Genomic DNA, 16125 nt, shown 5'->3' with positions numbered 1-16125 from the left:
CCACTTGTGGCCTGACGACAGAGTGCTTTAAGGTAGTTAATTATTACCGAGTGGTACATTCAAATAGCAAACTACTGTTCTATGAGAAAATGAGAAAATCAAGTACTGCAGGCTGGGCTGACAAATGTGGAAAATTTTGGAGGAACAGAAGCTAGCAAAAATGAAATCATCGTTGATATGTGGGGAGGATAACGCAAACTGACTCCCTGCAAATGGTGCAAATCTGTGGATGACTGCTTCTGTTTTAACAGGATTTTGGGAAGGGTTCAGATGATTTTATCTGACTGCCACACACAGGTAGCATGGTCTATGATTGGGTAGAGAATCTGTTAATTACTGTTTATGTGTATGAAGGAACTGTGGCAATACTGTCACATTGTGTAGATACTTTCAAAATGGCCTAATATTTTACAACATACTCAGAACTATTTATTTAGTAGTAGAATGAAGTAGGCAATGGAAAAGGAGGCTGTTTTCTGTTTTTGAATGTTTATTGATACCAGAAACATTAAAACTAATGTAAATCCTCAAATCAGTAGCTTAATGCACATAATAGATTTTTCAAAACCAAGACTACATCTCCGCTAAAACTCAGGCATTGGGTATCCACTACTCAAATAGAAGCCAAAGAAGCATATTTTTTATGCACTCTGTTATTTCACTACCTAAAGAAGGAACCATAGAAGGAAGCAATCATATACTTTCCTCATCTGGAATACACACTCAGCTGTTAAAAATGAGGGGTAAGCCACAGTTTCCAACTAACGTGTTTTTTCGGAAAGCTGAGAGAGATGGTCACAGAACAATGTACATATCATTTCAGTTGCTAGGAACATACATTATTTAGAGTGCCAGCTTCTCTACTATCACAAACAGCAGTTATCTTTTTAAAAATGTGCCATGCTGCACAATTTTACAGTTACACAACCACAAGGATATATTCATTCCTTTTTTTACATGTCTCTCTCTCTTGTCTACAGTATGTTTGTATTCATTAAGCCCTCATCCATTCTTTGTTCCTCCATCATTATTGTGTCAGAATTTATCACTGCATATAAGCATTATTTAAAAAATTACAGTTTATGACAATGTAAAGCTTTATTTTTCTGCCTTACATGCCTGTAATTTTCCCTCCTTTTCTCTGTTCTCATCCTGTATTTTATGCCATTTAACTGTCCCAGTCTTTGCCATTCCTTTTAATCTTTTTAGAGTCAAAGTCATAAAAGTCAATTGCTGTCCTTTCTCCAGAATATTTTTAAGGGAGCTGATGTACTGTAAATTTAACAACTTGTCCCATCTATTGAATGTAGTATCTGTTTCTTACTGTAGTAAACAACTGTAGCAGCAGTACCATTAAAAAAGATTTTTGTTGGAACAGCGAAATACTATGTACCACACACTTACATTTAGTGATACTTATTCTGAAAGAATATTAAGGAAAATGAAAGTGTTATGTATAATAAACATGCAAAAGACAACCTTCAATATTTAATTGTAGCTGTGATGGGAAAACTTCGTCGCATTCCTAAACACTTATCTTGGTCGATGAACAATGAATTTACTTTGATCTGCAGGTCTGACTCAAGACCAGCTCGGGTTCGGAGCAACTGCTGATGCTGAGCTTCAGCTTCTTGTAATTTGCGGTGGAGTTGGTCTAAGCTTTCACCTAGTTCACCCACTTCTTGCACAAGCCTGAAATGGCCACATACTTAAATAAGAATTTCATTACAGTTAGTACATAAATTGTAGCAGAAATGGATATCAGTGTAATAATGACTTCAGCTTCCTTATGATTTTGAGTGCCAGGTACTCAGCAACTGAATTCAAAAAAGTTGTTTAAGAAAGAATTACCTCTGTTGGGCAGGGTCACGACAAAGTTCTCCATCTCTTCTGTGAGTGCGAGCTTCTAAGCGAGTATGAGCAACTTTCATGGGATTGCTCTTGTCCATTATAGCCTTACGCAACATATCCATGTGCTTTTCAACATCAAATATTTCTTGCTGTACCTGTAAATGTTATTAATAACAAACTGACAGTTATATTTATCATGATTTGTGTAGGTTTTAGGGCTACTGTGGAGATAATTAGCCTGAAAGGATGTGTCTCCTCTCTGGCTACCACAGAGAACAGACCTCAAAACAAAAGCATAATATAACAGGTGGTCTGGATATTGATCTGCTGGTCTTTTTACTACCCTTAAGCCTGAATGATTAACAACTTAGAAAAAAGTTAGTCTATCATACTGAAGAAGATGTGGCCCCAAGAAAATATTTGCTAAAGCCAAGATGAACGTAATACAAATGTTCTTGACAAATATTGACATTTAACCAGCATTTTGTTATCATCACTGTGTACAGACTTCCACGTATTTTAATTTTTCTCACACAGATGTCACATTTTTTACTGTATTTGTGGCTCATTCATAACTTGAGTTTCTTACAGGTTTTACTGTTTGAAACATCTCAGTCTCCACATGGGACTGACAGCCTTTTACCTAATTCACAGATGCTACACAACAGCTGAGGGTATGCTATGACACACACTTACGAGTAATCTTTTTCAGCACTTTGTATACTGCTATAATAACCCTGCATAGAGCTTACAAATGTGACACTTAAACTGAGTCACTCTCACCACCAAAGAGAAAATATCTCTCATATGATGCAGGAGAATAATGTAGACGTAGTAATAGCTATGCAGGGACCTACACTACAGACGATGCATATCTTTACAGCAGGGGAAAAATACGTGACTATGCTATTGTTGGGAGAGATAATAACAAGCAGTATGGAAGTGCTATATTTATCAAGCCACAACATACAGATTCCAAATTAATTCATGAACACAGATCAGCAGATATATTTGTCCTAGTGGTTGAGCTTGCTCATGTTGCTATGATCAATATCTACAATCCCATGTATCAATCTGTAGGTTTTCAGTCAGCCTGTAGTGTATGTTAACAGAACTGGATCTGCACTCAGGAGCTGAATGGAAGTGAACAGTTTCCACTTCATCTAAAATGCTAAGCATCTAGGCACATTAAGTTTTTCTAACCTGTGTGCAGTTTCCTCATCAACATCCAGCAATGAAAGTACGACACAAAAGGAAGTTCTCAAGTCATTCTCAGACATCAACACAGACCAGTGACTATTCAGTATGGTATAAAAATTCCATTTGTTACCTCAGTCCTGCAGCCTTGATGATAACTTTCCACAAGCAGACTGAGACCAGTTTAAGAAGGGAGATTATGATACTGGTCCAATGAATCTCTCCAATCCCAGTCAATGATCATAGGTTTGTGGATGCTCTAAAATCTAATGCCACATGGATTTTGATATCTGCATGTAGCTGGACAGACATAATGATGAGATATTTTATACACACAGTATCAGAAACCACACAGTGACAATAGGTGAAGCTACACTATGTGATCAAAAGTATCCGGACATCTAGCTGAAAATGACTTACAAGTTCATGGCACCCTCCACCGGTATTGCTGATAGTCAATATGCTGTTGGCCCACCCCTAGCCTTGATGACAGCTTCCACTCAGGCATATGTTCAAAGAGGTGCTGAAAGGTTTCTTGGGTATGGCAGCCCATTCTTGAAGGAGTGCTGCATTGAGGAGAGGCATTGATGTCGGTCAGTGAGGCCTGGCATGAAGTTGTCAATCCAAAACATCCCAAAGGTGTTCCATAGGATTCAGGTCAGGACTCTGTGCAGCCCACTCCATTACAGGGACGTTATTGTCATGTAACCACTTTGCCACAGGTCGTGCATTATTAACAGGTGCTCGATCGTGTTGAAAGATGCAATTGCCATCCCAGAATTGCTCTTCAACAGTGGAAATCAAGGGAGTGCTTAAAACATCAATGTATCCATGTGCTGTGATAATGTCATGCAAAACAACAAGGGGTGTAAGCCCCTCTATGAAAGACATGACCACACCATAACAACACCACGAATTTTAGGTGTTGGCACTACACATAGTGGCAGATGATGTTCACTGGGCATTCGCCATACCCACACCCTGCCATCAGATCACCACATTGTGTACCGTGATTTGTCACTCCACGCAACATTTTTCCACTGTTCAATCGTCCAATGTTTACGCTCCTTATACCAAGCGAGGTGTCGTTTGGTATTTAACAGTGTGATGTGTGGCTTATGAGCAGCCGCTCAACCATGAAATCCAAGTTTTCTCACCTCCCGCCTGTTGTAGTACCTTCAGTTGATCCTGATGCAGTTTGGAATTCCTTTGTGATGGTTTGGATGGATGTCTCCCTATTACACATTATGACCCTCTTCAACTGTCGGCAGTCACTTTCAGTCAACGGATGAGGTTGGCCTGTACGCTTCTGTGCTGTATGTGTCCCTTCACATTTCCACTTCACTATCACATTGGAAACAGCAGATCTAGGGATGTTTAGGAGTGTAGAAGTCTTGTGTACAGATGTATGACACAAGTGACACCCAATCACCTGACCAAGTTCGAAGTCCGTGAGTTCCACGGAGTGCCCCATTCTGCTCTCTCATGATGTCTAATACGTACTGAGATCACTGATATGGAATACCTGGCAGCAGGTGGCAGCACAATGCACCTAATATGAAAAATGTATGTTTTTGGAGGTGTCCAGATACTTTTGATCACATAGTGTATATTAAGGCCCTGAATCGAAACAGAAGACATAATGAATACAAGTCCACAGTCAGGCTGAATTAAATGCATTACAACTATACAACCTGGAATTTTAAAAGGGAACTTAATACATTTCCACGTACACCAAGAAGCAGCACACACATAAATGTAATGCGGTTACTGCCAGATAAATAAAAGTTTCAAAAGTGAAACTGGACAAGGCACATTAATGAACTGTAAAGAAATAAAATACATTCAAAGAGATTTTGTTTGAAATCTGTTGGATATTGACTACAATCAATCCTTTTAAAACATTATTAAGTACACATAGAATGAATGGAATTTGCATACATCATGTTGCCAGGTACATATATTATCAAAACTATTTATTTCATGATAATTATAAGACAGATCAAAAATAAAAAACAGCACACTACTACTGTAAAAGGTACCTACAAAGAAAAAAACATAATTGTTCCCAACATACCAGCATCTTCTTGAAATGTTAATTTGTAAACTCCAAAAGTTGCACTGCTCAGCAGCACCAGCGATGCTTAACCTTTGGCAGTGCCTTCGTAACAAAATACCTTGCTGCTTGGCATTACTGTTTGACTTGACACTGAACTTTTTTTGCATTCATGAACTCAAGGATACAGTGCTGCCTCACATCGATGTGTTATTTTTGTGCATGATGCACCATTGTGACTCAATACAATGGAACCTCCAATAGAACAGAGTGCAATTACTGATTTTTGACTGTGTTTAAAACACACTTCACACAGCAATCCTTGAAGGTATATTGCTTCTTACACTGCTGTTGATAGGGCTATGTATTCTGCTTGTGCAGCTGACAAACTATTTCTTGCCATTTTGAATGCCATGAAATTTCTGTCCTGACTAACATAAAAATATACTAGCCATTGATTGAGATGTGATGCATAATTGGCACCGCAGAAGCCTTCAGTTTTGGTTGTTCCACTTTTTCAAAATGTTAGTCCTGTATTCGCTGTGCCTTTGATGCATCTTATAATTAGTTTGACTGTTTCTCAGTGGATTTTTTCATGATTTGAGTTGAGTCTACTTTCATCCCCAAAACACAAAGTCCCGTCTTATGCCATGAGCATGACGGGTGACGCAAAGGTTGGCTGATAAGGAATGCACAAGTTATTTTTTATCTGTCAATTTTTCTTCACATTTTTGTTATCTTCAAAACAGGTTTGAGTGGATGTGCAATGGGATTCCAGTCTTCCACACCAAATTTCCTGAACATGTTTGCCAATGCTATTCATCTCTTGTTTCTATCTCATTTTAGTCTCATGTCAAGACACCAACTGAATTTGTTGAGATCTCTCCTATTAAATTGATTCATCAATTCTTTCTTCAATTTTTTCATCCACTTACTACTTCTATTCAGAAGATGATCAAGTCATCTACATAAATGGCCAGAATGCACATATTTTGCTTCTTATTTCTGTAGTAAAGTCATTGATCATATTCTGACTTCTTTAGGTGCAGTTTACATAACATTACACCCAATTTGTGATATCAAACATGTAAAACCTATTTTAAACAATAAATTTAGTCTCCTTTCTCTTCTTCATGTAGCGTTCAGGTTGATGAATGAAAACCTTTTCATCAAGATCACCATATAGGAATGTTGTTCAAACGTTCATGTGTACCATGTCAAGATCAAATTCTGCTGCTAAATCTAACAGTGTGCAAAGTCAACACTGACAAATTACAGGTGAGAATATTTCATCAGAGTCCACTCCTTGTCTCTGGAAATAACCTTTTGTGACAAAACATTTAATTCCACCATCTGATATTTGCTTGACTTTGAATACTCATTTTGATTTTATTGCCCTTCTACTTGTTGGTAAATTGGTCAATGTCCATGTCTCATTTTCAAGCAATGACTTACATCTGTAGTTTAAGGTTTCCTTCCATTTTTCATAATCACCATGATTCATTGGTTCTCTATGTGAATTTGGCTCAGGAATATTAGTACAGCAAGCAAAATTGTCATAAAAATATTTGGGATTCAGTATTTTTTGACATGATGATTTTCTACTTTCTGACTGCACAGGTTTTGTATCTGATTGTTCAGTGTCCCTGTCAACATTGCCATTCACGGTCTGCTCCATGTCACTTTGTACTAATTCAAGATAAACCGCATTTCTATCAACATCAGCAGGTTGTGTTGGTTCCACTGCCTTTCCAACAATGTTATGTACTGCCGACAGTTGCGTGTTGCTCCATACCATAATTGCCAATCAGAATACAGTTCTTGATGCTGTTCCCACAGTTTAATTTTCAATTTTCTATGAGCTACACTTCATAGCACTTCACAACTGTCTTTAGTGAATCTGGATCAACTCCACAATATTCTTTAGAATCTTCACAATGTCCAACACTGGTAAGTTATTTGTATTTGTCTTCTAACTTTGTTCATTTGTCTTTCTGTACATGCACAAATGCTTGACACCCAAAGATTAGTAAGTGGCTCAGATTTATTCAAGGACTGCTCCATAGTTCTTCACGAGTAACATTTTAACAATTGCTGTTGGAGATCGATTCTAGAGATAAATTGCTGTGTTAATGGCTTCAGCACAAAACTGTTTTCATAGTCCTGGAACTGTCAACGTTGATCCTGCCTTTTCAGTGATGGTCCGATACAAGATTCACAACTCCATTTTGTTCTGGTGTGTAAAGAATTGTCATTTCATGTCAAATTTCATTTACCATTAGGAATGACTTCATATGCTGCCTGACAAATTCTTTTCCACTATCTTAATTTTAGACCATTTTCATTTTCTACTCATGCTTTCAACTGAAGAAAGTATCACAGATTTTTTGTTGATTCTAGCATGTGACTGAATGACTTTCTTGACATATCATCAGCAACAGTGAGAAGAAACTGTGCTCCTTCCCACAAAGACATGCTCATTAGTCCACAAACACTGGAATGTACTGTGTCGAGAGATATTCTTCTCTTATATTTGATGTTTTAGGAAAAGATTGACAAGATTGTCTTTCTTTTATACAAGAAATACATGGATCTAAACTGATGTTCAGAGATGATAATATCACTTTTGTCATATATACCACAGTGTACATCATTGAACAATATGCACAATCCATATCTTGTCATTTAATTAATTGACAGCAAGTTGTTCCCAGACCTAGAACATATGCAACATCATTAATAGTTGTCTGGTTATTCCTGTTATCGGCAGTAACTTCTAGATGAACGTATAGAATTTGAACATTTATTCAGTTCCTTCTTAGATCTACACTCATTCACCTTACAACCAATTTTCTGACATTTACAACATTTAAACAAATATGAATAGCAACTGAAGTTTGACTTCTGGTGTTTATGTTTTGCTTACTTGCTGCTAACACTGAATCTGTAGCTTCATTTGCCGAAGCAATATGACATTTCTTTGATTTTTAGAATAACTACTGACTTATTAAATCACTAGTAATATTAACACCTGACTCCTCACTCACCATAATCACAGGAAGTGCACTTCATATGATTTCGGCTACCAAATCATCATTCATTTTCTCAACAATGCTCCAAATTTGTTGAGCAAGTGGCATCATTTATGACAAACATGCTTCCATATTTTTCTCAGAAGCCAATCATACATTTATAAAGCACTGTAGCAGCCCAATAAGACTAGATGAACTCTTATTTTTGAATGTATATTGTAAATTTTGCTGTGCTCCTTAATGTTTTGAATATCCAGATGAATTTAAACTTAAATTTATTTTTGATAATACTTTCTGTACCTACTTTGGGTCTTCACCAGTGCCAGCAATTTTTTCTCACAGTCCCTCACGTTTTAGGTACAATTTCTATCATAAATTTCCATTTGTATAGTTAGACATTACAGCCATTTACAAATGTAAACAGTGGTTCTCCACCCAAAGCCATCTTAGTTACATTCAGTTAGCTCAGCAAATAAATCTTCAATTTTCTTAACAGAAGTATGATAGCACTTTGTTGAATGCACATGATATACAGTAACCTTGATTTATGCCATATGGATACTAACAATATTGATTTATTGGTTTCTGAACATATGATACTTTATGGATGTGGAAACTTCATTAATCTCTTCCTGCACCCATAAACTATTTGATATTGACTCCAATTAGTCCTTCAAAAGATTATAAAGTTGATTTAGTAATGAATCAAACTGACATACACCATATTGCCTGTAACACATATTATCAAAAATATTTCTTCCATGATAATTACTCGACAGATAAAAAATGAGAAATAATAATCTACTACTATACAAGGTGTCTACAAAGAAAAAAGTTCATACCACTTGGATTTCAATGTCTATATGTACCTGGACACACAATAATGTCACAAATTGCACACACAATATCAGCAGTAATATATAATAAATGATGATCTATTGAAGGCTCTCAATTAAAACAGAAGACATGATTAACATAAATCCATAGCTGGACTGAATTAGATGCATTCCAGCTGTAAAGCCAGGAACTTTAAAAGGAAACTTGGTACAGTTCCACATATACTAAGAAGCAAGACAAATGTAAATGCTAATGCAGTTAATGCCAGATAAATAAAAGTTTCACAAGTACATGTTCACAGCATGTTAATAAAATCTGAAGAAATCACTACATGCAAAGAGATTTTGTTTGAATTGCACCCTCACTATGCATTTGATTTCAACATACACAAACTCAAATTCCCTCTGAGCACTATGAAGTTTAATAAAGGAGAGTATTTGAGTTTCCTTAAAGCACAGGCACCTGGATGAAATAACACAGACTTCTTCAATGAAATACTGAGAATTGGAAAACTACCTAAGATGTATGATAAAGCTTCAGTAATTGGAGTTTTGAAATCAGGCAAAGGAGGAAATGAGGTGGATAAGTACTTATCTATCTCTCTACTCAACATGACATCTTAATTACTGGAAAGGCCAATTTTCAATTGTATATAAGAGGCCACTGATAAAATAATACCAGACTACTTGTACATCTACAACTATACTATTCAAGCCACCATAAGGTGCATGGCAGAGGACACTGTGCACCACTATCAGTCATTTTTTGTTTCACTCGTAAATGGAGTGAGAGAAAAACAACTGTCTATATACCTCCGTTCAAGCCCTAATTTCTCTTCTCTTGTCTTGTCTTCATAATCCTTATGCAAAATGTACGTTGGTGCAGTAGAACCAGCCTGCAGTCAGTTGCAAATACCAGTTCTCTAAATTTTCTCAATAGCATATCATGAAATGAATACTGTCTTCCCTTCGTGTATTCACATTTGAGTTCACAAAACATTTGAGTTCTGTAATACTCACGTATAGATCAAAACTACCATTAACAAATTTAGCAGCACTGCTCCAAATGGTTTCAATGTCTTCCTTTAATCTAAGCTGGTGGGGATTCCAAACACTCAAGCAGTACTCAAAAATGGTTTGTGCTGGTGCTTTGTTTACAAATGAGGTACATTTCCCTAAAATTCTCTCCAGCTGACTTTCACCTTCCCTAATACTGACCTTACATGCTTGTTCCATTTCACATAGCTTGACGACTAGATTTTTAATCAATGTGACTGAGTCAAGCAGCACACCACTAATACTGTACTTAAACAATACATGATTGTTTTTCCTAAGCATCTGCATTAACTTACTTATTCTACATTTAAAGCAGGCTACAATTCATCACAATAAAGAGAAATTCTGTCTAAGTCATCCTGTATTCCCTACAATCACTCAATGAAGATACCTTCCTGTACACAACTGTGCCATAAGCAAATAGCTGCACATTGCTGTTCACTTTCTCTGTCAGATCATTTATGTATGTAGACAACAAGATGGTCCTATAACACTTTCCTGTGACAATCCTGATGATACCTTTGTCTCTAATGAACACTTACTATCCAGGACAACATATTGAGTTCTATCACTTATTATGTCTTTGAGTCATTCACATCTCAGGGAACATATTCCATATGTTCGTAACTTCATTAACAGTCTGTGGTGGGGTACCGTGTCAAATGCTTTCTGGTAATCTAATAATGTGGAAACCGCTTGTTGTCCTTTACCAGTGGTTTGCGGGATATCATATGATAAAAGGGCAAGATGAGTTTGGCTGGTTTGTTGATTTGGGGGATGGGACCAAACAGCAAGGTCATTGGTCCTATCAGATGAGGGAAGGATGGGGAAGGAAATCTGTCATGCCCTTTGAAAGAAACCATCCCAGCATTGCCTGATCACAGAAAACCTAAATCAGGATGACTGGATATGGATTTGAACCATCGTCCTCCCAAATGCAGGTCCAGTGTGGTAACCATTGTGCCACCTTGCTCAGTTGGAGGTGACTTTCACACAATGGATGCTTTTTAAATCTGTGATGATTTGTGGACAGAAGCTTTTCAGTCTCAATGAAATTTATTATATCTGAACTTAGAATGTGCTCGCAAATTCAGCAACAAACCATTGTTGAGGATGTTGGTCTGTAATTTTGCGGGTCCATTCTTTCACCCTTCTTATATGCAGGAGTCACCTGCACTTTTGTCCAATCATTTGGAAGTTAGCATTGGTTGAGAGATTCGTGATAAATGCAAGCTAAGTAAGGGGCCAATGCCGAGAGTACACTCTGTTAACAATGAACCGAGATTCCATCTTGATTTATTTGTGTTCATCTCTTTTGGTTGCTTTTCAATACCAGGGATGCCTATTTCTATGTCCTCCATAAGGGGACCTGTGTAGCGGTCAAGCAATAGTATGTCTGCATGATACTCCTGAGTGAATGACTTTTTACAAGTGAAATTTAAAACTTTAGCTTTCCTTTTGCTTTCTTCTGTTGGTACACCAGGATGTTTGATGAGTGAGTGGATAGAAGCCTTCAACCTGTTCAGTTACTTTACATAGGATCAGAAGTTTCTTGGATTATCAGCGAGATTTTTTGCTGAGGTATAACATGGGAAGTTATATGCTTCTCACATCATTCTACCTACTCACGCCTATTGATATTTTTGGTTCTTTTTTGAACAGACTCAACACTCTCTACTTCCACAGCATTTTCCAAATTTTGTTATAAAACCTTGGTGGGTCTTTTCAGTTCTTCATCCACTTATTTGGCTCCCTGGAGGACCATTTACATTCATTTTGAACTCTGCACGCAATTTCTGTACCTCCATTCATTGTACAAATAGGACGCTAACAACTGTTTATCTGATCTTTCCAGGATAACAATTCTCCTAACCTTCTGGATGGATTTATTATCTCAAGTATCCATTGTCACCATGATGATCTCATGATCATTAATCCCTGTCTCTATACTGACACTGTCAGTATAAAGACCTATCAGGGCTGGTTGTTGTTACCAGGTCTAAAATGTTTCCATTGTGTATGGACTGTCTAAGTAGCTGGTCAAGACAGTTTTCGGACACATGTTCAGAACTGCTTTACAAGACTGTCTGTTCATTACCATCTTCAAAGAATCATAGACACCTAGACTATATTCGGTAGGTTAAAGTCACCTCTAACTGATATGGAATGACCAGAGTCCTTCCAGGCTACTTAGTGTAGACTTTTTTGAATGATATCACAAACTGCTATAGTGGAAATGGCTGGCTGGTAAAATTATGTAATGATTAACCAACATCACCTAAGCCAGTTACTCACGTGCAGATAACTCTGCAGTCACTTTCAATTTTGATCTCAATAGACACAATATTTTTGTCATCTGCATTGGAGAGTCCCCTTCCAATTGAGTCCTACCTGTCTTTTTCAAATATATTTCATGCATTGTTAAATATTTTGGGGTTTTGAGTTCGGTTTCATCCAGCTCTTGGTTCCCAGTACAATCTGAGCATGACAACTTTCCTGCAGGGTGATAAATTGAGGAACTTTGTTCCCAATGCTTAAGAAATTTACTGTTACAATTTTGACATTTGTAGTGCCTTTACTTTATACATGATAAACAGCTAATAAGATGGTACCTAACAACATGGATATTTTTCTGTAAAGAGGGCACAGGCTCACAAGTTACTTTCATTTGCTAGACAACAGCAGAAAATCACATCCACAATATTACCTATGGAGTAGTAGTGGAAATGAAAAAAGACAGAGTGCTGAACAATTTGTACATGCAAGCAGCATAATAATACAGTAGTAAGGGCAAAACTGAAGCCATTTCTATAGGTAGATAAGACACCACGATACGCTCAAGATTGCAAGTAATTTACTGTAAAACAACACTCACTAACATGACTGAAACAACAATGCTAGACAACTGAAACAACACAACTGACTATTGTCTACCTAATGTTCAGACTAATGTGTACCTAGAGTAACTGAACTCCTTTGGTCCGGTTGACAGAGTACCAATACAATGAATGTGCTCGTGTAAGAAATGAAATGTTTTTCAACTTCCCATATGGATAAGATTTCGAATCTCAGAAAGTTATGTGTTTCTGGACCTACGATTATAGGAAATTTTTTAGTACTACCTCTTCTCAAAATACACAATGTTTTCTTTACAAAACATGTGCACAAGTCAAACTACTAACATACTTTGACATAAATGCATACTTGTACTATGATTTGGTCATTGATTTATTTTGACTATTTTTGAGACAAATTAGTAAATCATGATGATGATTTAAGGTTGTTCAACAGGAAATTACCTTGTGTAAATGCATTTGTAATTTATTCTTTGCTTCCAGTATTTCTGATGACCTGTTTGCCAATGAATTATTTGTAGCATTCCATGAATTCCAGATTTCATTTGCACAGGCATTTATAAGATTATCACTGTCAGAACGAGACTGTGAAGACTTAAAACGCTCATTTTGTGATCGTTGGATTATGCGATTACTATTCTCAGCCCATGTTTCTGGAACAGTCACCCTGAAATATAAATAACTCATGCATCACAGAAAAATAAATACAAATATGTTTAACACACATAAATAAGTTGGCTTACCCAGAATTACATATAAGGGCAGTGGCCTCTAACACAGTTGACAGGAACACACAAATTAGGACCTATACAATAGATGGAAACAAGAGAGATGAAGACAAAGGGAAAGGTGTCAGCAGTGTTGTGGGATAATGAATTATAGACTATTAAACAAAAGACCTTTTTTTTTTTTTTTAAAAAAGGATGATAGAACATGGGATTAAATGACACAACAAAATAGACAAAAGTAAATCTGGATGGTCAGACAGTGTTTGAATCCCACTCTTCTTACATATGAGCCCAGTGCAGTAAATAATGCACTACCTTACTACTTTCTTAAGTTAGAGATGGCAAAAAAGGCAAACACAAAAAGGGAAAAAAGTTGGAAAACTGAGTCACAAAAATGGGTGGAATAAGAAAGGCATGAAGGTACGCTGGAGGATAAGGACTGACAAACTGGACAGAAAATGACAGAGTATGAAAGGAAAGCTAAAGCAGGGTGAGATACAGCATGGTATCAGCATGAATGGTTGTGATCAAAGGCAGGTTCCCATCCCCACAACAAAAAGGAAAGTGGTCCTAAGTAGAAGGATATAAAATGATGTGTATTTGGCTACAAGCATTCAAGTCTTCCGAACTGCCAGAACCCTCATGAATGGGTAGCGGTCACAGCAGATGTGGCTTGTAGTTAAAGGCTCTGAGACAAAGACACCTCAAAATATATTTCTCTGTAATGTATTACAGAATTTAAATTATGAGGACATATTCCAAATATTTCCCACATGAATAACAGCAATCAAAATTTCTGGAATTGATATTGAGCAATGTTTTTCAAACAGGAGCAGCTAGTCTTAAGGCTGCACCTTGATATGATGGTTAGATATATGTAGTAGGGTCTTGGGGGCATTTCTTCCACAGAGTACACCTCTTATGAAGCTCCTGAAGGCTCAACTAGCAGAGCCTAAGAGTGTCCCACTAATTTTCACATTATTTTCAAGTTCTTTTGTTTACATAAAAAGGGAATGAACAGAGCAGCTGAAACTTCACCACCAGAGCCATGTCTCTGTATATCTTTATGTTTTCATGTGTTATTAACTGTTGTTAAGTATCAATGTTTCTATAGCGTTTTAGATAGATTTTTTTCTGGAACTGGCAATTCTATTCACTGTGGGAATAATTTTGTAGCTATCTCACCAGAGTACACCAGAATATTGTAACATAAGTATCACCACCTAGTGAGAGTTTCACAAATGAAGAGAGGAAATACCTGCATGAAAAATGTCCCGTTACCATTATTAGCAAGTTCCTTTTTGTGAGGGCATTGTGCCCGAGTTCTAGTGAGATTTACTTTCTTGCAAATAACTGCAGCTTACTGTGAATCTGAAAACAGCACAATATGAGTTCAGTGTGCAATTTATTAAGCAAAAAATTGGAACATGAGCTTGAAAACAAACTATTTAACTGTCCAAAATTTAATGAAATGCAGTGCAGAATGGCAGACAAGATTATTTCATCTATAAACAAAGGAATGAAGGTAAGTAAAACAATCATTGTTAGGTGATAAGAAGCAGTTCATTTGTTGTAGCTAACTATTTAGGCTACTAAATGAAGGACTTAAAATGAGTGGAAATGTGTTTTTTTCCAAATGAAGCCACATTTACCAACGTTTTAGCACAACGAAACAACTAAAAATGACTCAGTCTGGAGAGACATTTAATGTGGTGTATCACTTAAAACTTCAGGGTGTTCATAATTAAGGTTCCTGTTTCAAAATGCTCAAGAAAGAGAACCACTTCCCAGAATAACCAAATCAATGTCATTGCAGCAGCCACTTCACTTGCTGTGCAATGTGCAGAGGAGCATCATCTTGATAACAATGATCCTATCCACACATCCACACTGTTGTAGGGTTGGAATGGCATTGGATGTTGGTGCACAAAGACTCTCATAGTCAAATCTGAACAGCATACTACTGATGTAGGGGGCAACGTCATGGAATAAAAAAAATTAACAAAAAATTTGCCACTAAATTACACTGTACGCTTTTTAAAATAAAGGGGTTCAGTACAAACAGCAAATGAACTGGAATACAATGGCTATGGTTTTGCTGTAAATTACACCATCTGAGCATCACTGCACAAATTCAACAATCAACAGTTGTGACACTGTTAGTTACGTAAGCCCATCCACCCTGGCTAGGTACTACCAGACTGGATGTCAAAAACTGGTTTTTAATTGTCTGGAGACCAAAAACCACATACAAAACAAAATGACATCAGTTTTCAATTTTCCACAGCCAAAAACTACATCAAAAGCACAATGACATCACTTTCTAATTCTCATGAGACTGGTGAAAGACATGCTCAATATGCTGTCCACCATTTTCAGCTGCAACTTGAGATCGACAAACAGCACATTCCACAACACATCAGACTGTCTTGTGGACCACAATCAGAATGAAGTGCACAATGCGTGCCTTCAATTCAGTTATGTATGTATTCAGAGCACATCAACTTTTAGATA

At 37.0% G+C, this 16125-nt stretch overlaps 1 protein-coding gene across 1 annotated transcript in view; it reads right to left on the bottom strand.

Moving 5' to 3' along the window:
- Positions 1-1481: 1481 nt before the first annotated feature.
- LOC124607343 (tektin-3-like) overlaps positions 1482-16125 on the bottom strand; it is a 103026-nt gene continuing 88382 nt past the window's right edge. The window contains exons 7-9 of the mRNA XM_047139649.1: positions 13328-13550; positions 1852-2006; positions 1482-1692 (exon numbers count right to left, since the gene is read on the bottom strand). Of these exons, the coding sequence (XP_046995605.1) occupies positions 1482-1692; positions 1852-2006; positions 13328-13550 (589 nt within the window). The remainder of the gene's footprint in view (positions 1693-1851; positions 2007-13327; positions 13551-16125) is intronic.

The sequence above is a fragment of the Schistocerca americana genome, chromosome 3 (genome assembly GCF_021461395.2).
Source record: "Schistocerca americana isolate TAMUIC-IGC-003095 chromosome 3, iqSchAmer2.1, whole genome shotgun sequence".
Classification (NCBI taxonomy): Eukaryota; Metazoa; Arthropoda; class Insecta; order Orthoptera; family Acrididae; genus Schistocerca; species Schistocerca americana.
This window is presented reverse-complemented; position numbering and strand designations above follow the sequence as displayed.